Source organism: Pristiophorus japonicus, chromosome 16, assembly GCF_044704955.1.
Source record: "Pristiophorus japonicus isolate sPriJap1 chromosome 16, sPriJap1.hap1, whole genome shotgun sequence".
Taxonomy (NCBI): Eukaryota; Metazoa; Chordata; class Chondrichthyes; family Pristiophoridae; genus Pristiophorus; species Pristiophorus japonicus.
In genome coordinates, this window is record NC_091992.1 from 71377609 (window position 1) to 71403896 (window position 26288).

A 26288-nucleotide genomic window follows, 5' to 3' on the forward strand; every position below is an offset into this window, starting at 1 on the left:
GGGGGAGGGGGGGAGGTGTGTGTGGGGGAGAGGGAGAGGTGTGTGTGTGTGGAGGGGGAGGTGTGTGTGTGTGTGTGGAGGGGGAGGTGTGTGTGTGTGTGTGTGGAGGGGGAGGTATGTGTGTGTGCGTGGGGCGGGAGGTGTGTGTGCGTGGGGCGGGAGGTGTGTGTGCGTGGGGCGGGAGGTGTGTGTGCGTGGGGCGGGAGGTGTGTGTGCGTGGGGCGGGAGGTGTGTGTGCGTGGGGCGGGAGGTGTGTGTGGGGGGGGGGGAGGTGTGTGTGTGTGGGGGGGGGAGAGGTGTGTGTGTGGGGGGGAGGGGGGAGGTGTGTGTGTGGGGGGGAGGGGGGAGGTGTGTGTGTGGGGGAGGGGGGAGGGGGAGGTGTGTGTGTGTGGGAGGGGGAGAGTGTGTGTGTGTGTGAGGGGGGGAGGGGGAGGTGTGTGTGTGTGGGAGGGGGAGAGGTGTGTGTGTGTGGAGGGGAGGGTGTGTGTGTGTGGGGGAGGGGGGAGGTGTGTGTGTGGGGGAGGGGGGGAGGTGTGTGTGTGTGGGGGAGGGGGGAGGTGTGTGTGTGTGTGGGGGAGGGGGGGAGGTGTGTCCGTGTGTGTGGGAGAGGGGGAGGTGTGTGTGTGTGTGTGTGTGGGAGAGGGGGAGGTGTGTGTGTGTGGGGAGAGGGGGAGGTGTGTGTGTGTGTGTGTGGAGGGGGAGGTGTGTGTGTGGAGGGGGAGGTGTGTGTGTGTGTGTGGAGGGGGAGGTGTGTGTGTGTGTGTGGAGGGGGAGGTGTGTGTGCGTGGGGCGGGAGGTGTGTGTGTGTGGGGGGGGGGGGGAGAGGTGTGTGTGTGTGGGGGGAGGAGAGGTGTGTGTGTGGGGGGGGAGGGGGAGGTGTGTGTGTGTGGGGGGGAGGTGTGTGTGTGGGGGTGGGAGGTGTGTGGGGGTGGGGGGGGGAGGTGTGTGTGGGGGGGGAGGTGTGTGTGTGTGTGGGGGGAAGGGTGTGTGTGTGGGGGGGTGGGGAAGGTGTGTGTGTGTGTGTATGTGGGGGGGGGGAGAAAGAGTGTGTGTGTGTGTGTGGGGGGGGGAGAAGGGTGTGTATGTGGTGGGGTGGGGAAGGTGTGTGTGTGTGTGTGTGTATGTGGGGGGGGGGGGAAGGGGAGTGGTGGGCGGTGTATGGAGGTGGGTGGGGAGAGATGGGGAGAACGGGGGAGGTGGTGGGGAAGGCAGGAGCTGGGGGGCAGACTGCCTGATCAGGAATGGTGAAACATGCACTGTGTGTTTGGAATGATACCGCACAGAAGGAGGCCACTCGGCCTGTTGTGCCAGTGTTGGCCCAGTTCCTGTTGGAAAGTTACAATTGAATCTGCTCCCTGCCCTTTCACAGGCAGCGCATTCCACATCACAACAACTCGCTGCCTAAAAACAATGTTTTCTCATCTGGCGGCTGGCTCTTGTGCCAATGACACTGAACCTGTGACACTTTGGTTACTGACCCTCCTGGCTCGGGAAATAGTTTCTCCTTATTTACTCTATCAAAAGCATTCCTGATTTTGAACAGCTCTGTTAAATCTCCTCTCTACTTTCGCTGCTCTGAGGAGGAGCCGTGATTTACTGTGACTGAAATCACACCTCGGGGCGGTGGTGGAGAGACATTTGCCCCAGAGAATGGATTAGAATATGTGTCCGTTGTCCAAGGTGCTGGTTACTATTGCTTCGATCTCAATTACTCTGAAGTGTTTGTTAGGAAATTAACCCCTCGCTACCCCACTCACAAGAAACAATTTGCATATTGTTAAACTCCAGCTGTCAGTCTGCTAAATACCAGCTCCCTGGAGTCTGGCTTCATATTCCCTCTGACAAGAATTTGGTGCTTGCTGTTTTAAAGATTTGTAATTTATTTAAGTGTCTCATATAAGGTCGCTCGTGGCCGCTTTCTGAGTTTGTGTTCTGGATATCTAAGTTTATTATATATGATTTGTCGTCCTACATGGAAGCACCTAGATAGGGGATGTTAATTGTGTGGATTTCCACAAGGCATTCGATAAGGTTCCACAGAAGAGATTATTAGCAATAATAAAAGGGCACAGAATTGCAGGTAGTGCTTTGCCTTGTGTTTGAAATTGGTTAGGAGGCACGAGACAGAGAGGAATACATGATGTATACTCTGATTGTGGCAATGTGACCAGTGCTGGTCCCCATGTACTGTTCTGGGGCTTCACCATATTCATTTCTGAGTTGGATCAGGGAATGGAGAGTGTATCCTCCAGTTGTATACCCTGTATCTAACCCGTGCTGTACCTGCCCTGGGAGTGTGTGATGGGACAGTGTAGAGGGAGCTTTACTCTGTATCTAACCTGTGCTGTACCTGGCCTGGGAGTGTGTGATGGGACAGTGTAGGGGGAGCTTTACTCTGTATCCAACCCATGCTGTACCTGCCCTGGGAGTGTTGGTGCTAACACTGGGTTTCTGGAATGGCAATGTGCTATTCTCAATCAACAATTATTTATATTGTCCCTTTAACGATTTATATTGTCCCAAGGCGCTTCACAGGAGTGTTCTCAGACAAAAAGTTTGACAACATGCCACATAAGAAGAAATTACAGCATATAACCAAAAGTTTGGTCAAAGAGGTAGGTTTTAAGGAGGGCGGAGAGGTTTAGGGAGGCAGCTGCGGTTGTGTGGCTGGAGCAGATTAGAGATAGGGAGGAGTGAGTCCATGTAGGGAGTTACAGAGATAGGGAGGGGCGAGTCCATGTAGGGAGTTGCATAGATAGGGAGGGGCGGGTCCATGTAGGGGGTTACAGAGGTGGGGAGGGGCGAGTCCATGGTCCATGTAGGGGGCTACAGAGATAGGGAGGGATGAGGCCATGGAGGGATTTGTAAACAAGGATGAGAATTTTGAAATCAAAGCGTTGCTTAACCCGGAGCAATGTAGGTCAGTGAGCACAGAGTGGATGGGTGAGCGGGACTTGATGCGAGTTAGGACACGGGCTGCCGGGTTTTGGATGACCTCACCTTTACGTAGAGTGGAATGTGGGAGGCTGGCCAGGAGTGTGTTGGAATAGTCAAGTCTAGAGGTAACAAAGGCATGGATGAGGGCTTCAGCAGTGGATGAGCTGAGGCAGGAGCGGAGACGGGCGATATTACGGAGGTGGAACTAGGCGGTTTTAGTTATGCTGCGGATATGTGGCCTTAAGTTCATTTCGCAGTTTGTAGCAGCGACAGTCTTCCCAATATTTAATTGGAGAAAATTTCTGCTCATCCAGAACTCGATATCGGACAAGCAGTCTGACAATTTGGAGATCATGGAGGGTTTGAGAGAAGTGGTGGTGAGGTAGAGCTGGGTGTCATCAGCGTACATGTGGAGACTTGCGCTGTGTTTCCGGATGATGTCGCCAAGGGGCAACATATAGATAGGAAATAGGAGGGGCCAAGGATAGATCCTTGGGGGACCTCAGTAGTGGGTAAAATGATGGAATCAATTATTAAGGATGTCATAGCAGTGCATCTGGAAAATGGTGACATGATAGGTCCAAGTCAGCATGGATTTGTGAAAGGGAAATCATGCTTGACAAATCTTCTGGAATTTTTTGAGGATGTTTCCAGTAAAGTGGACAAAGGAGAACCAGTTGATGTGGTATATTTGGACTTTCAGAAGGCTTTCGACAAGGTCCCACACAAGAGATTAATGTGCAAAGTTAAAGCACATGGGATTGGGGGTAGTGTGCTGACGTGGATTGAGAACTGGTTGTCAGACAGGAAGCAAAGAGTAGGAGTAAACGGGTACTTTTCAGAATGGCAGGCAGTGACTAGTGGAGTGCCGCAAGGTTCTGTGCTGGGGCCCCAGCTGTTTACATTGTACATTAATGATTTAGACGAGGGGATTAAATGCAGTATCTCCAAATTTGCGGATGATACTAAGTTGGGTGGCAGTGTGAGCTGCGAGGAGGATGCTATTAGGCTGCAGAGTGACTTGGATAGGTTAGGTGAGTGGGCAAATGCATGGCAGATGAAGTATAATGTGGATAAATGTGAGGTTATCCACTTTGGTGGTAAAAACAGAGAGACAACTATTATCTGAATGGTGACAGATTAGGAAAAGAGAAGGTGCAACGAGACCTGGGTGTCATGGTACATCAGTCATTGAAGGTTAGCATGCAGGTACAGCAGGCGGTTAAGAAAGCAAATGGCATGTTGGCCTTCATAGCGAGGGGATTTGAATACAGGGGCAGGGAGGTGTTGCTACAGTTGTACAGGGCCTTGGTGAGGCCACACCTGGAGTATTGTGTACAGTTTTGGTCTCCTAACTTGAGGAAGGACATTCTTGCTATTGAGGGAGTGCAGCGAAGGTTCACCAGACTGATTCCCGGGATGGCGGGACTGACCTATCAAGAAAGATTGGATCAACTGGGCTTGTATTCACTGGAGTTCAGAAGAATGAGAGGGGACCTCATAGAAACGTTTAAAATTCTGACGGGTTTAGACAGGTTAGATGCAGAAAGAATGTTCCCAATGTTGGGGAAGTCCAGAACCAGGGGTCACAGTCTGAGGATAAGGGGTAAGCCATTTAGGACCGAGATGAGGAGAAACTTCTTCAGCCAGAGAGTGGTGAACCTGTGGAATTCTCTACCACAGAAAGTAGTTGAGGCCAATTCACTAAATATATTCAAAAGGGAGTTAGATGAAGTCCTTACTACTCGGGGGATCAAGGGTTATGGCGAGAAAGCAGGAAGGGGGTACTGAAGTTTCATGTTCAGCCATGAACTCATTGAATGGCGGTGCAGGCTAGAAGGGCTGAATGGCCTGCTCCTGCACCTATTTTCTATGTTTCTATGTTTCTACACCAGAGGTAACGATGCGGGGGCGGGAAGAGAAGCCGTTGCAGGTGATTCTCTGGCTACGATTAGATCGATAAGAATGGAACCAGGCGAGTGCAGTCCCACCCAGCTGGACGATGGAGGAGAGGCGTTGGAGGAGGATGATGGAGTGGTTAACTGTGTCAAAGGCTGCAGACAGGTCGAGAAGGTCGAGGAGGGATAGTTTACTTTTGTCACAGTCACACAGGATGTCATTTGTGACTTTGATGAGAGCCGTTTCGGTACTGTAGCAGGGGAGGAAATCGGATTGGATGGATTCAAACATGGAATTGCAGGAAAGATGGACACAGATTTGGGAGGCAACAACACGTCCAAGGACTTTGGAAAGGAAAGGGAGGTTGGAGATGGGGCGGTAGTTTGCAAGGACGGAGGGGTCGAGGGTGGGTTTTTGAGGAGAGGGTGATGACGGCAGATTTGAGGGAGGGGGGACAGTACCTGAGGAGAGAGAACCGTTAACAATGTCAGCTAACATGGGAGCCAGAAAAGGAAGTTGGGTGGTCAGCAGTTTGGTGGGAATAGGGTCAAGGGAGCAGGAAGTGGGTCTCATGGACAGGATGAGCTCGGAAAGGTCAAGAGGGGAGATCGGAGAGAAACTGGAGAAAGATGCGAGGTCAGGGCTGGGGCAGGGGAACCTTTGAGGAAGTTTGGCCTGGTGGGCTTGGGGAAGGAAGGGAAGTGGCAGAGGCAGCTGGTCGAATGGTCTCAATCTTAGAGACAAAGAAGTCTATGAGCTCCTCACACTTGCTGTCAGAGCTGAGGGCGGTGGAGACAGGGGAGAGGGGTTTAGGGAAACTGACATCCCCCCACTCGATGCACATTGAGTAAAACAACATATGAATAGAATATTTCCCCTTGGATAGTTGGTATATAATAAATACCTCTCTCCGCTCTCTGTGGCACTAGTTATTGTATGATCTGTCTAAAAGGAGGCAAAAGCAAAAGACAGAAAGGAGATGAGGAAAAGTGGAGGGCGGAGAAACCCAAGGCAAAGAACAAAAAGGGCCACTGTACAGCAAAATTATAAAAGGACAAAGGGTGTTAAAAAAACAAGCCTGAAGGCTTTGTGTCTTAATGCAAGGAGTATCCGCAATAAGGTGGATGAATTAATTGTGCAAATAGATGTTAATAAATATGATGTGATTGGGATTACGGAGACGTGGCTCCAGGATGATCAGGGCTGGGAACTCAACATTCAGGAGTATTCAACATTCAGGAAGGATAGAATAAAAGGAAAAGGAGGTGGGGTAGCATTGTTGGTTAAAGAGGAGATTAATGCAATAGTTAGGAAAGACATTAGCTTGGATGATGTGGAATCTATATGGGTAGAGCTGCAGAACACCAAAGGGCAAAAAACGTTAGTAGGAGTTGTGTACAGACCTCCAAACAGTAATAGGGATGTTGGGGAGGGCATCAAACAGGAAATTAGGGGTGCATGCAATAAAGGTGTAGCAGTTATAATGGGTGACTTTAATATGCACATAGATTGGGCTAGCCAAACTGGAAGCAATACGGTGGAGGAGGATTTCCTGGAGTGCATAAGGGATGGTTTTCTAGACCAATATGTTGAGGAACCAACTAGGGGGGAGGCCATCTTAGACTGGGTGTTGTGTAATGAGAGAGGATTAATTAGCAATCTCATTGTGCGAGGCCCCTTGGGGAAGAGTGACCATAATATGGTGGAATTCTGCATTAGGATGGAGAATGAAACAGTAAATTCAGAGACCATGGTCCAGAACTTAAAGAAGGGTAACTTTGAAGGTATGAGGCGTGAATTGGCTAGGATAGATTGGCGAATGATACTTGGGGGGTTGACTGTGGATGGGCAATGGCAGACATTTAGAGACCGCATGGATGAATTACAACAATTGTACATTCCTGTCTGGCGTAAAAATAAAAAAGGGAAGGTGGCTCAACCGTGGCTATCTAGGGAAATCAGGGATAGTATTAAAGCCAAGGAAGTGGCATACAAATTGGCCAGAAATAGCAGCGAACCTGGGGACTGGGAGAAATTTAGAACTCAGCAGAGGAGGACAAAGGGTTTGATTAGGGCAGAGAAAATGGAGGACGAGAAGAAGCTTGCAGGGAACATTAAGGTGGATTGCAAAAGTTTCTATAGGTATGTAAAGAGAAAAAGGTTAGTAAAGACAAACGTAGGTCCCCTGCAGTCAGAATCAGGGGAAGTCATAACGGGGAACAAAGAAATGGCAGACCAATTGAACAAGTACTTTGGTTCGGTATTCACTAAGGAGGATACAAACAACCTTCCGGATATAAAAGGGGTCAGAGGGTCTAGTAAGGAGGGGGAACTGAAGGAAATCTTTATTAGTCGGGAAATTGTGTTGGGGAAATTGATGGAATTGAAGGCCGATAAATCCCCAGGGCCTGATGGACTGCATCCCAGAGTACTTAAGGAGGTGGCCTTGGAAATAGCGGATGCATTGACAGTCATTTTCCAACATTCCATTGACTCTGGATCAGTTCCTATGGAGTGGAGGGTAGCCAATGCAACTCCACTTTTTAAAAAAGGAGGGAGAGAGAAAACAGGGAATTATAGACCGGTCAGCCTGACCTCAGTAGTGGGTAAAATGATGGAATCAATTATTAAGGATGTCATAGCAGTGCATCTGGAAAATGGTGACATGATAGGTCCAAGTCAGCATGGATTTGTGAAAGGGAAATCATGCTTGACAAATCTTCTGGAATTTTTTGAGGATGTTTCCAGTAAAGTGGACAAAGGAGAACCAGTTGATGTGGTATATTTGGACTTTCAGAAGGCTTTCGACAAGGTCCCACACAAGAGATTAATGTGCAAAGTTAAAGCACATGGGATTGGGGGTAGTGTGCTGACGTGGATTGAGAACTGGTTGTCAGACAGGAAGCAAAGAGTAGGAGTAAACGGGTACTTTTCAGAATGGCAGGCAGTGACTAGTGGGGTACCGCAAGGTTCTGTGCTGGGGCCCCAGCTGTTTACATTGTACATTAATGATTTAGACGAGGGGATTAAATGCAGTTTCTCCAAATTTGCGGATGACACTAAGTTGGGTGGCAGTGTGAGCTGCGAGGAGGATGCTATTAGGCTGCAGAGTGACTTGGATAGGTTAGGTGAGTGGGCAAATGCATGGCAGATGAAGTATAATGTGGATAAATGTGAGGTTATCCACTTTGGTGGTAAAAACAGAGAGACAGACTATTATCTGAATGGTGACAGATTAGGAAAAGGGAAGGTGCAACGAGACCTGGGTGTCATGGTACATCAGTCATTGAAGGTTAGCATGCAGGTACAGCAGGCGGTTAAGAAAACAAATGGCATGTTGGCCTTCATAGCGAGGGGATTTGAATACAGGGGCAGGGAGGTGTTGCTGCAGTTGTACAGGGCCTTGGTGAGGCCACACCTGGAGTATTGTGTACAGTTTTGGTCTCCTAACTTGAGGAAGGACATTCTTGCTATTGAGGGAGTGCAGCGAAGGTTCACCAGACTGATTCCCGGGATGGCGGGACTGACCTATCAAGAAAGACTGGATCAACTGGGCTTGTATTCACTGGAGTTCAGAAGAATGAGAGGGGACCTCATAGAAACGTTTAAAATTCTGACGGGTTTAGACAGGTTAGATGCAGGAAGAATGTTCCCAATGTTGGGGAAGTCCAGAACCAGGGGTCACAGTCTGAGGATAAGGGGTAAGCCATTTAGGACCGAGATGAGGAGAAACTTCTTCACCCAGAGAGTGGTGAACCTGTGGAATTCTCTACCACAGAAAGTAGTTGAGGCCAATTCACTAAATATATTCAAAAGGGAGTTAGATGAAGTCCTTGCTACTCGGGGGAATCAAGGGTTATGGCGAGAAAGCAGGAAGGGGGTACTGAAGTTTCATGTTCAGCCATGAACTCATTGAATGGCGGTGCAGGCTAGAAGGGCTGAATGGCCTGCTCCTGCACCTATTTTCTATGTTTCTATGTTACTGATCATCCATTCACTAGAGCTAGAATTCATTGATAACTAACAGCAGCAAGGTCACTACCTTTCTCTGTGATTTCATCAGTTGGAGAACCTGCTGGTTATTTAAAGAGATTTAACAACAACCATGAAGGCATGGTCCGATCTACCCGGGCACTTGTTGCTGATTGTGGCAGCAGTCAGCACACGTCTTCACTCACTCCCATCGCACTCCGCACACCATCGCTCCCGAGACTGGTTGTCCACTGACAGCTCACACTTGCTGTTAATACACTCACTCCTCTTATCCCAAAATACCCATTTTGATGTTTATGATAAAACAGTAACGTTACCAGCACGTGTGGGCTGGGCCGAGTGACCTTCTCCTGCACGGGATGGCCCTATCGTAATCTGTGCGCTCCCAATGCTTTGATTTCCGTTTGTACGAGCTGCCAGCAGGTGTTTTGTTCCGGATCAGATATCCGCCGGTTATTCACCACCAGCCTAGATGTGTGAGGGGCCCATTTATTGCCCGTCACTAGTGGCTCTTGAGAAGGTGGTGATGAGGAAGCCTTCGCCTCCATCGGTATTCCCTTCTTCCTCTAATCTGAAGCCCAAGTTTCCTGTCGCCTGTTCCCCATTTGCCTCCTCCTGTTGTGCCGTTTCTTGCTTGCTGGTGTCCTGCACTCTGGGCCTCTGCCTTTCCCCATGGCTTCTCACTCACTCACTCGCTCCCAGGTCTGTGCTCAGAACCTCCCCACAATGTATGTGTTTATTGCATGTGTATGATCAGCTGCCAGGTCATCCCGTCCGAGGTCTGTTCCTCTTGAGTGGGCGTAAGGCGCCCCCTTCTCTCTCCCCCCCTTCTCTCTTCCCCCCCCCCCTTTCTCTCTCCCCCCCCCCCCCTTTCTCTCTCCCTCCTCTTTCTCTTTCTCTCTCCCTCCCCCCTTCTCTTTCTCTCTCCCTCTCCCCCTTCTCTTTCTCTCTCCCTCCCCCCTTCTCTTTCTCTCTTCCTCCCCCCCTTCTCTTTCTCTCTCCCTCCCCCCCTTCTCTTTCTCTCTCCCTCCCCCCCTTCTCTTTCTCTCTCCCTCCCCCCCTTCTCTTTCTCTCTCCCTCCCCCCCTTCTCTTTCTCTCTCCCTCCCCCCCCTTCTCTTTCTCTCTCCCTCCCCCCTTTCTCTTTCTCTCTCCCTCCCCCCTTCTCTTTCTCTCTCCCTCCCCCCTTCTCTTTCTCTCTCCCTCCCCCCTTCTCTTTCTCTCTCCCTCCCCCCTTTCTCTTTCTCTCTCCCTCCCCCCTTCTCTTTCTCTCTCCCTCTCCCCTTCTCTTTCTCTCTCCCTCCCCCCCTTCTCTTTCTCTCTCCCTCCCCCCTTCTCTTTCTCTCTCCCTCCCCCCTTCTCTTTCTCTCTCCCTCCCCCCTTCTCTTTCTCTCTCCCTCCCCCCCTTCTCTTTCTCTCTCCCTCCCCCCTTCTCCTCTTTCTCTCTCCCTCCCCCCCTTCTCTTTCTCTCTCCCTCCCCCCCTTCTCTTTCTCTCTCCCTCCCCCCCTTCTCTTTCTCTCTCCCTCCCCCCCTTCTCTTTCTCTCTCCCTCCCCCCCTTCTCTTTCTCCCTCCCTCCCCCCCTTCTCTTTCTCTCTCCCCCCCCCCTTCTCTTTCTCTCTCCCTCCCCCCCTTCTCTTTCTCTCTCCCTCCCCCCTTCTCTTTCTCTCTCCCTCCCCCCTTCTCTTTCTCTCTCCCTCTCCCCCTTCTCTTTCTCTCTCCCCCTTCTCTTTCTCTCTCCCCCCTTCTCTTTCTCTCTCCCCCCCTTCTCTTTCTCTCTCCCTCCCTTCTCTTTCTCTCTCCCTCCCCCTCTTCTCTTTCTCTCTCCCTCCCCCTCTTCTCTTTCTCTCTCCCTCCCCCTCTTCTCTTTCTCTCTCCCTCCCCCTCTTCTCTTTCTCTCTCCCTCCCCCTCTTCTCTTTCTCTCTCCCTCCCCCTCTTCTCTTTCTCTCTCCCTCCCCCCCTTCTCTTTCTCTCTCCCTCCCCCCTTCTCTTTCTCTCTCCCTCCCCCCCTTCTCTTTCTCTCTCCCTTCCCCCCCCCCCCCCTGTCTCCTTATTGGGAGGTTCCTGGCCTGCTAGTGAGGAATGGACTCTGAGTCACGCTCCACATCACAGCCAACTCCCGCAGTGCAACACCTCAACTCCTCCAACACATCACGCCACCTTTTGAGTGAGAGCGTGATACAGTGGGTAGCGTACTTGCCTCTGAGTCACAAGGTCGTGGGTTCAATCCCTCAAACATGCATCTACAAGATGCACTGCAGCAACTCGCCAAGGCTTCTTCGGCAGCACCTCCCAAACCCACGACCTCTACCACCTACAAGGACAAGGGCAGCAGGCGCATGGGAACACCACCACCTCCACGTTCCCCTCCAAGTCACACACCATCCTTCTTTGTTGCTGGGTCAAAATCCTGGGACTCCCTCCCTGACAGCACCATCACCCTCTCGAGGGCAATTAGAGATGGGTAATAGATGCTGGCCTTGCCAGCGATGCCCACGTCCCAAGAATAAATAAATTAAAAAAATGAACTGGACATGTATTTCATTGTGTTTTAGAAACATAGAAACATAGAAAATAGGTGTAGGAGTAGGCCATTCGGCCCTTCGAGCCTGCACCACCATTCAATAAGATCATGGCTGATCATGCACTTTCCTGCTTTCTCGCCATACCCCTTGATCCCTTTAGCCGTAAGGGCCACATCTAACTCCCTTTTGAATATATCTAATGAACTGGACTCAACAACTTTCTGAAGTAGAGAATTCCATAGGTTTTGTGGGATCTTGCTGTGCACACATTGGCTGCCAATTTGGCCATCATTATAATGGTGACTAGTTCACTGGCTGTGCCAGGCTTTGGGGTGTATGAAAGACCATCGCGCCTGGTTCCTGCAATATAATGAACCCTGGGCATTAAAGAAATATGCAATCTGGAAAGGATTACTTTTGATGAGCGTCCTCCTGTCCAGGCTTGAAGTTTTTAATTATTCATGGTGGGCCCCATTGCTTTGTCTCAGCCTCCGTCTCCCACCTCCCCCTGCATTTCCATTGAAAGGTGTGAAGCTTTCCTCGGCCACAGAGAGACATTCCCTAAAGTGCTCCGTAGCTGCTTCACTGCTGTCCAGGGAACTTTGAAGGGAATCCCCAATGGCCCAGAGCTCAATCACTTCTATCCCAGTGCTCCGCACTCGGGTGGATCAGAGAGGTGTTGGGCTGTATGGAGCCTCCCCTGCACTGTGTTGCTTTAGGTTTGCCTGGGAAAAAGGCTACGGATGTGGGCTTGTTTGCGTTGCAGGCATTGAGGTGATCGAATTGACATTTTTAAGTTAATATTGAATTGCTCCGTGTGGTAACAAAAGAAAAGACCTGCACTGTTACAGCGATTTTCATAACCTCGCGATGACCCAGAGCTCTTTTTGAGGTGTAGTCACTGCAGTAAAAGGTTCAAATCGCAGGAGATGCAAGTTAAAAATGAGGTTAGGAGAAAGAAAGGGAGTGTGAGGAGTTGAGGAATGTGGTGGGATTGAGGAATATGGTAGAAAATGGAAGTAGCTGAGGTTGGGAGATATGGGAGAAGGTGGATAGGTGTGGCCAGAGATATGGGGAGAAGGTGGGTCGGTGAGCTTAAGGATATGTGGAGAATATGGGCAGGTGAGGTTGAGGAGTAGGTGGTAGATGGGGTTGAGGATATGGAGAGAAGGGGGGTAGGTGGAGTTGGGGGATATGGGTAGAAGGTGAGTAGGTGGGGTTGGGGAGAAGGCTGTGTTGGGGGGGTGGGTTTGGGGGAGGAAGCGGGCAGGCGGGGTTGGAGAGAAGGCGGAGTTGGATGCGGGTGGGGTTGGGGGGGGAGGCGGGGTTGGGGGTGGAGGCGGGGAGGCGGGGTTGGGGGGAGGAGGCGGGGAGGCAGGGTTGGGGGGGAGGCGGGGTTGGGGGAGAAGGCAGAGAGGCGGGGTTGGGGAGACTCTGCAGCAATGTTCCCTGGAAGCTGCGCTTTGTTCCGCGTGGCCTGTTTCTCTGCACATGCGCGGTGTTTATGGTGTAAAAGCCAGTGAGTGGCCTGCACCGGGCATTTAGATGATTGTGCGGCCGTGCGCACGTAGCGTAGAGAGAACATCGCCCTCCGTTGTGTTGTGCGACACGACCACCATGCTGAGTGGGATATTCCTGCTCTGTATGGTCAGCTGCCCATCGGATAATGCACCTGGGCCGTTGCTGTTCAGTTTCATCACCCACTCCCTGGGCAAACCCTGAGCTCCCGGGGAAGTTGTACAGTTCGGTATTCAGTGAAGCCGGTTTCTGTGAATGGGCTTTGAGAGGCTGGTGCTGTCTGCTGTTACTGGCCCATTTAACTTCATTATGTGGTTAATAACTTCTGAAAATAGATACATTTTTGGAATGACCAGCCATCACCCTGACACAAATGAGTGGGAACGGCGGAGAATACAAGGTTTGTTTGTGGCTTGCTCAGTGACCAACCCTCTCACATGGTTCCCAGGGCTCAGAGAACTCACTCACATTTATACAGCTCCTTTCACCACCTCAGGACTTCCCAAAGCGCTTTGCAGCTAATGAAATCCTTTTTGAAGTATAGTCACTCTTTTAATGTAGGGTGTTGGTGAGGCCACACCTGGAGTACTGCGAACAGTTTTGGTCTCCTTATTTAAGGAGGGATATACTTGCATTGGAGGCAGTTCAGAGACGGTTCACTGGGTTGATTCATGTGATGCAGGGGTTGTCTTATGAGGAAAGGTTGAATAGGTTGGGCCTATACTCATTGGAGTTTAGAAGAATGAGAGGTGATCTTTTTGAAACATATAAGATTCAGAGGTGGCTCGACAAGGTGGATGCAGAGAGAATGTTGCCCCTCATGGGGGAATCTAGAACTAGGGGGCATAGTTTCAGAATAAGGGTCGCCCATTTAAAACGGAAATGAGGAGGAATTTCTTCTGAGGGTCGTGAATCGTTGGAATTCTCTGCCCCAGAGAGCTGTGGAGGCTGGGTCATTGAATGTATTTAAGGTGGAGATAGACACATTTTTGAGCGATAAGGGAGTCAAGGGTTATGGGGAGCGGGCAGGAAAATGGAATTGAAGCCAAGACCAGATCAGCCATGACATTAAATGGCGGAGCAGGCTCGAGGGGCCAAATGGCCTACTCCTGCTCCTATTTCTTATGTTCTTATGTTTTTATGAAACGCGGTTTCCAATTTACACATAGCAAGCTCCCACAAACAGCTATGTGATAATGACCAGATAATCTGTTTTTGTTATGTTGTTTGAGGGATAAATATTGGCCAGGCCATCGGGTATAACTCCCCTGCTCTTCTTCAAAATAGTGCCATGGGATCTTTTATGTCCACCTCAGAGAGCAGATGGGGCCTCGGTTTAACACCTCATCTGAAAGACGGCACCCCTGACAGTGCGGCACTCCCTCGGCACTGCACTGGGAGTGTCAGCCGAGATATTCGTGCTCAAGCCCTTGGAGTGGGTCTTGAACCCACGACCTTCTGACTCTGCCAAAAGCACGACCCGCTGAGCCACAGCTGACACTCACGTGCTTAAATGTACCCCATTGTGTGGTACAAAACCGTGTTGACCAGGAATTCTCTCCTGAATTTGCAGCTCACTGGGGGAGTCTGGGATCAAAGGAAGCAAACTCCACCCCCGCCAGAGAATCCCGATCCTAATGGTTCTTGTTTTGTTCTTGGGCTGTGTGTGTCATTGGGAGGGCAGTATTTATTTCTCTCTCTTCACCCTGAGGACATTGAGTCAACAACATAGCGTGGGACTGCAGTCACCTGCAGCTTTCTCTCCCTGAAGGACATACGAACATAAGAAATAGGAGCAGGAGTCGGCCATTTGGCCCCTTGAACCTGCTCTGTCACTCAATAAGGCCATGGCTGATCTGCCTTAGGCCTTCGACAAGGAGTTGGGTTTTTGACGGGAGCTTTCAGGGTCATTGTTTCTTGATGACGGCTGATGAATGACCAGATTTATTAAATTCAGTTTTGCTGTGGAGGGATTGAACTCGTGGCCTAGTACCTGGCACTGTTGTTATCAGTCTAGTGCCGTGACCCTTACACTACCGTATTCTTTGTCCCCAAATACTGGTCAGCTTTAATGCGCTGTGTTTCGTAGGTCGGTGTGGTGTGGCGTGTTTCCCAGTGGCTGGTGTCCAGGTGTGACCAGACCACTGCCCAGAATTGTTCCCAGTTCTCGGGGTGTGTGGGGAGGGGGGGTACCAGGTCGTGCACGGACTCATTATGCCCCCCTGGGATTTGTGTTCTCTCATAAGAAATAGGAACAGGATTTGGCCATTTGGCACCTCAAGCCTGCTCTGCCATTTAATATCATGGCTAATCATCAACCTCTCCATTTGCCCCCTGAACTCCATATCCCACAATTCCCCTCGACTCCAAAAATCTATCGATCTCAGCCTTGAATATATTCAGAGACTCTCTGGGGCAGAGAGTTCCAAAGATTCACAACCCTCTGAGTGTAGAAATTCCTAGTCATCTCAGTCCTAAATGGCCGCCCCTTTATCCTGAGACTGACACCCCTGGTTCTAGACTCCAGCCATTCCTCTGGCTGTGCATCTCAAGATCTGATTAACTTCCCGTACTGCTGGTGGTTTCAATGAGCGACTCCCCAGGACCCCTCTCCGTTGCGATGTCCAGAATCCGAGAGCCACTTAGTCTCAATTCCCATAATTTATTTCCCTAGCCTCGTTACCTGCATTTGTCGCACGACTGCCCACTGTCCCAACCCACCCTGTACCCATTGCAGTTGGTTTGGTGCTTCTCTTGTTTGAAACGTGCCCCCTCCCCTCCCCCAACCTTCCCGTTTAGACAGCAATGTTCCTTCCTGCTCCCAGCTCCAGATCATTGATACACACGGTAAACAGGGCTGACCTTGGCACTGACCCCTGTGACCCCTCAAGTGACCACTCGCCATTCTTGCTGGGCAGCCTGCTGCCTGTTGGTTCATTGTGTGTGCATCAAAACCTTGCTGAAATCAGCCGCAGAAATCGCGTCAACAAAGCCTATCATTTCCTGGAAAAATTGCGGTAAATCTGTCAGCAAGACTCCCCCCCCCCCCCCCTCCACTCGCTCATACCACCATTTTGTATCTATGCCTTTCTCAGGATCCTGTCCAAATTGTACAGATTACATCGAATATACAACACAGGATCAGGCCTCTCGGCCCAACTGGTCTGTGGCGGTGATTATACTCCGCGTAGTCCCACTCTCATTACCTCTCCCCACCCTCCATCCCCTCCCCCATCCCCTCTCCCCCTCCCCCTCCATCCCCTCTCTCCTTCTCATGTCTGCATCAAGCCTTCCCTTACTCTTTGGAAAATAAGGTCTCGAAATTCGAGTAGGCCAGAAACCTGCCAGTAACAGCGCCGGCCTAGGTTAACAATGGCCGCAGAAAGCAGGCAGCAGAAACTCTGTGGTGGAACGCACTCATTCTGGCGCGAAGCTCAGCAGGAGGCCAAAATTAGCGCCTGTTGGCGCCTGGGGTTTAAGGAGGATGCGTTAACCTGTAGCCCATGCAGGGTACAGTTGCTGTGTTTATTACAGCAGTTCACTGGCCACCCGTTCCCCAATCAATGTCACAGGATTGCTCGCGATTCTCCTGGCAAATGCTCGTCATTTACAGCACATCAAAGTGGCACAAGCCAAGCTCAGGAAGCTCCCGATGGAAATGTGTTCCCTTTTAAATCAGCTCGGCCTCCGGTTTGCAACATTTCTACACAACGACAGAGGGTTCAGCAACTTGTTTATTCATTTGTGGGGAGTCTGTCGACTGCGCCGGGGAAGTGTGTAGTGTGATCGTGTGTCGGGGTTTATGGGATCGGAGGAGAAGGGCGGGGGGTAAAACAGGGAACATGAATGATTTAGTTTGTACTGTAGTGTGTGACACTCGGTGCTGAGTGAGGCTCGCAGTGTTCAGTGTTTAAAGGGAAACCATTCCCTGTGGACACCAGCGCTGAAAGGGAACACTGTCTTCGTTTTCTTTTTGCCATTGAGCCAAGATGGACCATGTAATGCTTTCAAGGACTCTGCCCGATCACTTTACTCGCACTTCGCAATCGACAGGAGCAGACACTAAGCTAAGCTCTTTATTTTAAATGCTTGTTTAAATTTCATGAAGCAGGAAGAAAAAGATACAGTTACAGGAGCGATCAAATCCAGTGCTTTGTAGGTATTGACACTCCTGTCATCATTTCATTGATATGTTGAGGTTACTTTAGTCACTAGTTCAGCAGGGCCTGAGCTGCGGGCTTGTTACTGTTCCGTGGTGAGGACAGAGTACTCCTATCTGATAAAGTAAAGAATTTGAATTCACACCAGATTGTGAAACACTGACCATCACTCGATGATTCCTAACCCAAACCGCAACCGTACTCTTCTAGTCACTCAACAACGTGTATTTATATAGCGCCTTTAATGTAGTAAAACTTCCCAAGTTGCTTCCCAGGAGTGTTATGACACACAGATTTGGCACCAAGCCGCATAAGGAGAAATTTAGGGTAGGTGACCAAGCTCGGTCAAAGAGGTAGATTTTAAGGAGCGTCTTGAAGGAGGAAAGAGAGGTAGAGAGGCGGAGAGGTTTAGGCAGGGAGTTCCAGAGCTTGGGACCCAGTCAATAGAAGGCACGGCCACCGATGGTTGAGCAATTATAATCAGGAATGCTCAGGAGGGCAGAATTTGAGGAGCGCAGACGGTGGGGGGGGGGGGATTGTGAGGCTGGAGGAGATTAAAGAGATAGGGAGGGGCGAGGCCATGTAGGGATTTAAAAATAAGGATGAAAATTTTGAAATTGAGGCGTTGTTTAATCGAAAGCCAATGCAGGTCAGCGAGCACAGGGGGTGATGGGTGAGCGGGACTTGGTGCAAGTTAAGACACAGGCAGCCGAGTTTTAGATCACCTCTAGTTTACGTAGGGTAGAATATGGGAGGCCAGCCAGGAGTGCGTTGGAATAGTCAAATCTGGAGGTAACAAAGGCATGGATGAGGGCTTCAGCAGCAGATGAGCTGAGGCAGAGGTGGAGACGGGCAATGTTACGGAGGTGGAAATAGGTGGTTTTAGTATTTTCGCGGATATGTGGTTGGAAGCTCATTTCAGGGTCAAATATGACACCAAGGTTGCAAACAGTCTGGTTCAGCCTCAGATCGAAGTTGGGGAGAGGGATGGAGTCAGTGGCTAGGGAACAGAGTTTGTGGCGGGGACCGAAAACAATGGCTTTGGTCTTCCTAATATTCAATTGGAGAAAATTTCTGTTCATCCTGAACTGGATGTTGGACAAGCAGTCTGACAATTTAGAGACAGTGGAAGGGTCGAGAGAAGTGGTGGTGAGGTAGAGCTGGGTGTCGTCAGCGTACATGTGGAAACTGATGCTGTGTTTTCGGATGATGTCGCCAAGGGGCAACATGTAGATGGGAAATAGGAGGGGGCCAAGGATAGATCCTTGGGGGATACCAGAGGTAACGATGCGGGGGCGGGAAGAGAAGCCGTTGCAGGTGATTCTCTGGCTACGATTAAATAGATAAGAATGGAACCAGGCGAGTGCAGTCCCACTCAGCTGGACGACGGAGTATTCACTTGCAATATCGGGCATCTTCCCATTTGTTCCACCGTTGGTTTTACAATCGCAGGCAGCACTGTTTCAAATCAGCCAAGCACCAAACAAAAACCGTCAGCTACTAATCTCGACAGTTTGCGATAAATATAAACACTACATTAACGGCCAGCACTAAAACTTCCAATTTCTAGGCCTGAGTCTATCTGGAGTAGGGTTACAGATACACAAATCACTAAAAGTAACAACGCAGGTTAACAAGACCATATAAATGCAAGCCAGGCACTGGGCTTCATTGCTGGAGGTGTATAATTGAAAAGCAGAGTTGTGTGAAATGCTCCACATCCACCCTATCGAACCCCTGCATAATTTTAAAGACCTCTGTCAGGTCACCCACCAGCCTTCTCTATTGTAGAGAAAAGAGACGCAGCTGCTCAGTCCTTCCCGCTAGCTATAACCTCTCCGTTCTGGTAACATCCTTGTGAATCTTTGTGGCACCTTCTCCAGTGCCTCTATATCTCTGTCGATAATATGGAGACCAGAACTGTGCACACTGCTCCAAGTGTGGTCAAACCAAGGTTTTATACAAGTTTAACATAACTCCTCTGCTTTTCAATTCTATCCCTCTAGAAATGCACTTGATTTGTGTATTTGTACTACCAGATTTTAGCAAGGCGTTTGATAAGGTCCCACATGGCAGACTGGTCACGAAAGTAAAAGCCCATGGGATCCAGGGCAAAGTGGCAAGTTGGATCCAGAATTGGCTCAGAGGCAGGAAGCAAAGGGTAATGGTTGATGGGTGTTTTTGTGACTTGAAGTCTGTTTCCAGTGGGATTACGCAGGGCTCAGTACTGGGTCCCTTGCTTTTTTTGGTATATATCAATGATTTAGACTTGAATGTAAGGGATATGATTAGGAAGTTTGCAGATGATACTAGAATCGGCTGTGTGGTTGATGATGAAGAAGAAAGCTGCGGACTGCAGGAAGATACCAATGAACTGGTCAGGAGGGCAGAACAGTGGCAAATGGCATTCAATCCAGAGAAGTGTGAGGTAATGCATTTGGGGAGGTCTAACAAGGAAAGGGAATACACATTAAACGGTAGGACACTGAGAAGTGTAGAGGAACAAAGGGATCTTGGAGTGCATGTCCACAGATCCCTGAAGGTAGCAGGCCAGGTAGATAAGGTGGTTAAGAAGGCATACGGAATACTTGCCTTTATTAGCTGAGGCATAGAATACAAGAGCCAGGGAGGTTATGCTTGAACTGCATAAAATACCAGTTGGGCCACAGTTGGAGTACTGCGTGCAGTTCTGGTCACCGCATTACAGGAATGACATGATTTCACTGGAGAGGGTACAGAGGAGATTTACGAGGATGTTGCCGGGAGTGGAGAATTTTAGCTATGAGGAAAGATTGGATAGGCTGGGTTTGTTTTCCTTGGAACAGAGGAGGCTGAGGGGAGACCTAATTGAGGTGTATAAAACTATGAGGGGCCTAGATAGAGCGGATAGAAAGAACCTACTTCCCTCAGCAGAGGGGTCAACAACCAGGGGGCATAAATTTAAAATAATTGGTAGGAAGTTTAGAGGGGATTTGAGGGGAAATTTCTCACCCAGAGGGTGGTGGGGGTCTGGAACTCACTGCCTGAAAGGGTGGTAGAGGCAGAAACCCTCACCACATTTAAAAAGTACTTGGATGTGCACCTGAAGCACTGTAACCTACAGGGCTACGGACCGAGAGCTGGAAAGTGGGATTAGGCTGGATAGCTCTTTGTTGGCCGGTGCAGACACGATGGGACAAAATGGCCTCCTTCTGAGCTGTAATTTTCTCTGATTCCATGAGATCCCTTTGCTCCTCGACTCCATTTAGTTTGTCATGTAAAGAGGAATATGTTGACTCCTTATGCCTCCCACCCCAACGAGTCACCTCACACTTCTCAACATTGAATTTAATTTACCCTTGGATCTGTTCATTTTGCAAACCTGTTTGACTTGCTGTATTTTGCTGCAGTCTGCCACATTATACCCCCGGTTTGGTATCATCCGCAAATTTCGGCACCATGCCTCCAATTCCTGAGTCCAAATCAATACTTGGGGTCGCGAACCTGGACTTTCCTCGACATTACCTCTCCCCCTGTGCCCCTTTTTAAAGACTGTCTTTGATTTAGTGACGTTTCAGTCCTCTGGCGCTGCTCTCATTTCTGATTGTTCCCTGACGAGAATGTCAGATGATGATTTTGCCAGCCAGTGTTTTACATGCCCTTGTATTAGAACATTCGAACACAGGCTCGTGGATCTGTCCAACACGCTCGCAGAGAAGGGAGTTGATTGGATGTCAGTTGACACTTTTAAAAGGAAACTGGGTCACTATCTGTTGATTGAGCTTCAGAGCGATATTAGCAATGCTGCTCGAGTATTTTATTCAGCCAGTAATTTTAGCAGCCCCATAGGGAACCTGTGGACTGGAGAGTGAGTGAGAGGGAGGAGGGGTATAGAAGGGAAGTCGATGAGGGAATAATCACACACCAGCTCGGGACAGGTGGGTCGCATGGCCTTTTCTTACTCTGCAGCCCCCAAATTCTGCACCCACAAGCTTCAACTTGGAGGCGATGAGGGAGAAAGTGTTAGTATTGGGAGACCAATGCACCCTAGCTTCACTGAGCCCAAGCACACCCTGACACCTAGCCCCAGCATCTAGACAAGCTGGGTTAGTGAACGGCAGAGAGAGTGAAGATGTTAAATCGGGAGAGTGGGAGATTGGCACAGAGGGGGAAGGAGTGCTCAGTAATTTAAACCCAGGGACAACAGCAAAAGAATGAAACTTTATAAAAATAAATGCTGAGCAACTATACGGTTGGTGATAGTTAATTATGGGGCTCATCAGCATCATCATAGGCAGTCCCTCGAAACCGAGGAAGACTTGCTTCCACTCTAAAAATGAGTCTTTAGGTGGCTGAACAGCCCAATACGAGAACCACAGTCCCTGTCACAGGTGGGACAGACAGTGGTTGGAGGAAAGGGAGGGTGGGACAGGTTTGCCACACGCTCCTTCCGCTGCCTGCACTTGATTTCTGCATGCTCTCGGCGACGAGACTCGAGGTGCTCAGCGCCCTCCTGGATGCTCTTCCTCCGCTTAGGGCGGTCTTTGGCCAGGGACTCCCAGGTGTCAGTGGGGATGTTGCACTTTATCAGGGAGGCTTTGAGGGTGTCCTTGTAACGTTTCCTCAGCCCACCTTTGGCTCGTTTACCGTGAAGGAATTCTGAGTAGAGCGCTTGCTTTGGGAGTCTCGTGTCGGGCATGCGGACAATGTGGCCCGCCCAACGGAGCTGGTCGAGTGTGGTCAGTGCTTCGATGCTGGGGATGTTGTCTAGATGGAGGATAGCATGCTGGGAGATCTCCCTGCTGTCGGCCACTGGGAAAGTCATCGCTAGAATCCTCCTCAACCGTCTTCTCCCTGTGGCTGAAGAGCTCCTCCCGGAGTCACAATGTGGATTAAGTCCACTAAGGGGTACAACGGACATGATCTTCACGGTGTGACAACTACAAGAGAATTGCAGGGAACAGCACCAATCCTTGTACATGGCCTCCTTTGACCTCACAAAGACATTTGACACTGTCAACTGCGAAGGACTATGGAGTGCCCTCCTCCATTTTGGCTGCCCTAAATGTTTGTCGCCATCCTCCTCCTGCTCCACGACGACCTGCAGGCCATGATCCTGACCAACGGATCCACCACAGACCCAATCCATGTCTAGACCGAGGTCAAGCAGGGCCGTGTCATCGCGCCAACCTTCTTCTCGATCTTCCTCGCTGCAATGCTCCATCTCACTATCAACAAGCTCCCCGCTGGAGTGGAGCTAAACTATAGAACCAGTGGGAACCTGTTCAACCTTCGTCGCCTCCAGGCCAGGTCCAAGACCATCCCATCCTCTGTCATCAAACTTATGGGACTAATTCACTTAAAATAACACATATGAGGCCAGGGTAAAGACCATAACATCAACTTAAAGTAAATAGATCTAATCGGATATATTTACTAAACTGAGTGGGAGAAGAAACTAAATTAACATTTTTGGGGATACAGTTAGTAACGAAATAACTTGACATATAAACACTAAGTAAGTAAATAACTATAGAATAAAAGATGGCAGTACAGGCAGTGTGGGAGTTTGTGCACAGCCAGACTGTCCTGGGTTACCCACGTGCAGGAAACGTCGGCCTTGAGTCACTCCGGCTCAGAGTGGATGAGTGAGAGTTCGAGACACTCGGACACACGAGGGAGGCGGAGGGGGAGTTTACTCCAGCACCCACGTCACATCACAGACAAATACTGGTGCAGGAAAAGGAGAGTGTGTCTGAGTCAGCAGGGCAAGGGGAGCCGTGTGGTGTCAGAGAGGGAGCAATCGCAGAGGCTGGCCCAGGCATGGCAGACGCAGTATAATGTGGATAAATGTGAGGTTACCCACTTTGGTGGCAAAAACACGAAGGCAGAATATTATCTGAATGATGACAGATTCGGAAAAGGGGAGGTGCAACAAGACCTGGGTGTCATGATACATCAGTCATTGAAAGTTGGCATGCAGGTACAGCAGGCGGTGAAGAAGGCAAATGGCTTGTTGGCCTTCATAGCGAGAGGATTTGAGTATAGGAGCAGGGAGGTCTTACTGCAGTTGTACAGGGCCTTGGTGAGGCCACACCTTGAATATTGTGTGCAGTTTTGGCCTCCTAATTTGACAAAGGAAATTTTTGCTATTGAGGGAGTGCAGCGAAGGTTCACCAGACTGATTCCAGGGATGGCAGGACTGACATATGAAGAAAGACTGGATCGACTAGCCTTATAAATTCACTAGAATTTAGAAGAATGAGAGGGGATCTCATAGAAACATATAAAATTCTGACGGGATTGGACAGGTTGGATGCAGGAAGAATGTTGCTGATGATGGTGAAGTCCAGAACCAGGGATCACAGTGTAAGGATAAGGGGTAAGCCATTTAGGACTGAGGTGAGGAGAAACTTCTTTACTCAGAGAGATTTGTGAACCTGTGGAATTCTCGACCACAGAAAGTTGTTGAGGCCAGTTCGTTAGATATATTCAAAAGGGAGTTAGATATGGCCCTTACGGCTAAAGGGATCAAGGGGTATGGAGAGAAAGCAGGAATGGGGTACTGAAGTTGCAGGATCAGCCATAATCATATTGAATGGTGGTGTAGGCTCGAAGGGCCGAATGGCCTACTCTTTCACCTACTTTCTATGTTTCCAACAGGTACCATGTGCCTGATACCTGTGAGGGTAAGGATGAAGGCTGCAGGGGGTACGGACAGAATTCTAACTATAGAGCAGGAGGGAGTGCAAGGGGGGTTGGAGGGAGGAGCAGGATAGAAGTGCTATAGTTAGAGGGTTCGATAATTAGGGGATCCTTAGTCACAATCCAGAGTCCCGAAGGTTGTGCTACCTCCCCAGGTAAAGTGAGAATTAGCCTGAGTGCTCTCCTGTGTTAGCAAGGGTTAAAATCAGTCCCGCCTCCCACTCCCCATACCGAGATTCCTGCTGGAAGTTTGAAGGAGACAGGTGAGGACAAGATTGTATTGACGTGTGATGCACTCTGCAGTCAAATAGCGTGCGGCATTTGCTGTCCAACTCGTATCTGAGGAACTGCCACATGGTGGCCTGGAAACCCAGGGAGGAGGCAGCGAATGGGGAGGTGAAGGTCTTTTTGTGTGGGGGAGGGGGGGCGGCGGGGGGGGGAAGAGCTAAAGTGCGGGGGGAGGGAGAGGACAAGGGCAGAGAGAGAGCTGCTGAAATCTGAGTTCGATGATTTACTTTTCCTTTTACTTCAATATTTCAAAGTGCAAGTTGACACACACAGACCTTGTGCCATGACCCTCAGCGTTATCTGACCTACCCCAAATGATGACACAGCTTTCGATCAGATTGATGCTGCCTACACTCTGACCCTTGGCCTCATTTATTTGTTGCAAGTTGCCCATTTCAGCCGATAATCCCTTCCCAGGTGGGCCTCCTCTCGCCTCCCCCATTCTTCCCCCCCCTCCCCCCGCACTCTATATGTCTGTAATGGACCTATGAATGACTCCACGAGGCAATATGTTGTACTCAAACTGTAGTGACCTTGGTCCTTTATTCGTAATTCCAGAGTCAGGCAGCCCAATGGTGGCTCCCCTTTTATACTGCCCCTGCCACTAGGGCAGGAAACCCCGATCTCCACCAGTTGCACCCTCTAATGCTGCCAGCATGGTATATACACAGTGTAAACCTTACTGATAGTACATCAGGTAACAAGTCTCCATCTTATGCAACTATACAGTGACGACACAGAGACTATCTATGGTCTGCATATATAACATCCTCCACACACTTCTCCATACCCACCCCCCATTCTCTTCCCCCCCCTCCCCATTCTCTTCCCCCCCTCCTCATTCTCTTCCCCCCCCTCCCCATTCTCTTCCCCCCCTCCCCATTCTCTTCCCCCCTCCCCATTCTCTTCCCCCCCCTCCCCATTCTCTTCCCCCCTCCCCATTCTCTTCCCCCCCTCCCCATTCTCTTCCCCCCCTCCCCATTCTCTTCCCCCCCCTCCCCATTCTCTTCCCCCCCCTCCCCATTCTCTTCCCCCCCCTCCCCATTCTCTTCCCCCCCTCCCCATTCTCTTCCCCCCCCTCCCCATTCTCTTCCCCCCCTCCCCATTCTCTTCCCCCCCTCCCCATTCTCTTCCCCCCCTCCCCATTCTCTTCCCCCCCTCCCCATTCTCTTCCCCCCCTCCCCATTCTCTTCCCCCCCTCCCCATTCTCTTCCCCCCCCTCCCCATTCTCTTCCCCCCCCTCCCCATTCTCTTCCCCCTCCCCATTCTCTTCCCCCCCCTCCCCATTCTCTTCCCCCCCTCCCCATTCTCTTCCCCCCCTCCCCATTCTCTTCCCCCCCTCCCCATTCTCTTCCCCCCCTCCCCATTCTCTTCCCCCCCTCCCCATTCTCTTCCCCCCCTCCCCATTCTCTTCCCCCCCTCCCCATTCTCTTCCCCCCCCCTCCCCATTCTCTTCCCCCCCCTCCCCATTCTCTTCCCCCCCCTCCCCATTCTCTTCCCCCCCCTCCCCATTCTCTTCCCCCCCCTCCCCATTCTCTTCCCCCCCCTCCCCATTCTCTTCCCCCCCTCCCCATTCTCTTCCCCCCCCCTCCCCATTCTCTTCCCCCCCCTCCCCATTCTCTTCCCCCCCTCCCCATTCTCTTCCCCCCCCTCCCCATTCTCTTCCCCCCCTCCCCATTCTCTTCCCCCCCTCCCCATTCTCTTCCCCCCCTCCCCATTCTCTTCCCCCCCCTCCCCATTCTCTTCCCCCCCTCCCCATTCTCTTCCCCCCCTCCCCATTCTCTTCCCCCCCCTCCCCATTCTCTTCCCCCCCTCCCCATTCTCTTCCCCCCCTCCCCATTCTCTTCCCCCCCTCCCCATTCTCTTCCCCCCCTCCCCATTCTCTTCCCCCCCTCCCCATTCTCTTCCCCCACCTCCCCATTCTCTTCCCCCCCTCCCCATTCTCTTCCCCCCCCTCCCCATTCTCTTCCCCCCCCTCCCCATTCTCTTCCCCCCCTCCCCATTCTCTTCCCCCCCTCCCCATTCTCTCCTCCCCCCTCCCCATTCTCTTCCCCCCCCTCCCCATTCTCTTCCCCCCCTCCCCATTCTCTTCCCCCCTCCCCATTCTCTTCCCCCCCTCCCCATTCTCTTCCCCCCTCCCCATTCTCTTCCCCCCTCCCCATTCTCTTCCCCCCTCCCCATTCTCTTCCTCTCTCCCCATTCTCTTCCCCTCTCCCCATTCTCTTCCCCTCTCCCCATTCTCTTCCCCCCTCCCCATTCTCTTCCCCCCTCCCCATTCTCTTCCCC

At 50.7% G+C, this 26288-nt stretch overlaps 2 protein-coding genes across 7 annotated transcripts in view; one reads left to right on the forward strand and one right to left on the reverse strand.

Moving 5' to 3' along the window:
• Nucleotides 1-9377, reverse strand: part of LOC139226188 (LLGL scribble cell polarity complex component 2-like) — a 171844-nt gene extending 162467 nt beyond the window's left edge. Inside the window, exon 1 of the mRNA XM_070856820.1 lies at nt 9240-9377. Within this exon, the coding sequence (XP_070712921.1) occupies nt 9240-9377 (138 nt within the window). The remainder of the gene's footprint in view (nt 1-9239) is intronic.
• Nucleotides 9378-16202: 6825 nt separating this feature from the next.
• The window catches only part of LOC139227071 (epsin-2-like), an 80824-nt gene continuing 70738 nt past the window's right edge, over nt 16203-26288 (forward strand). For 3 of the 6 annotated variants that reach the window (XM_070858144.1, XM_070858150.1, XM_070858146.1), the window contains exon 1: nt 16690-17025. The gene's annotated coding sequence lies outside the window, so the exon portion shown is untranslated. Of the gene's footprint in view, nt 16591-16689; nt 17030-26288 lie in introns of those variants that run through there. The other 3 variants (XM_070858147.1, XM_070858145.1, XM_070858151.1) reach the window with 3 other exon arrangements.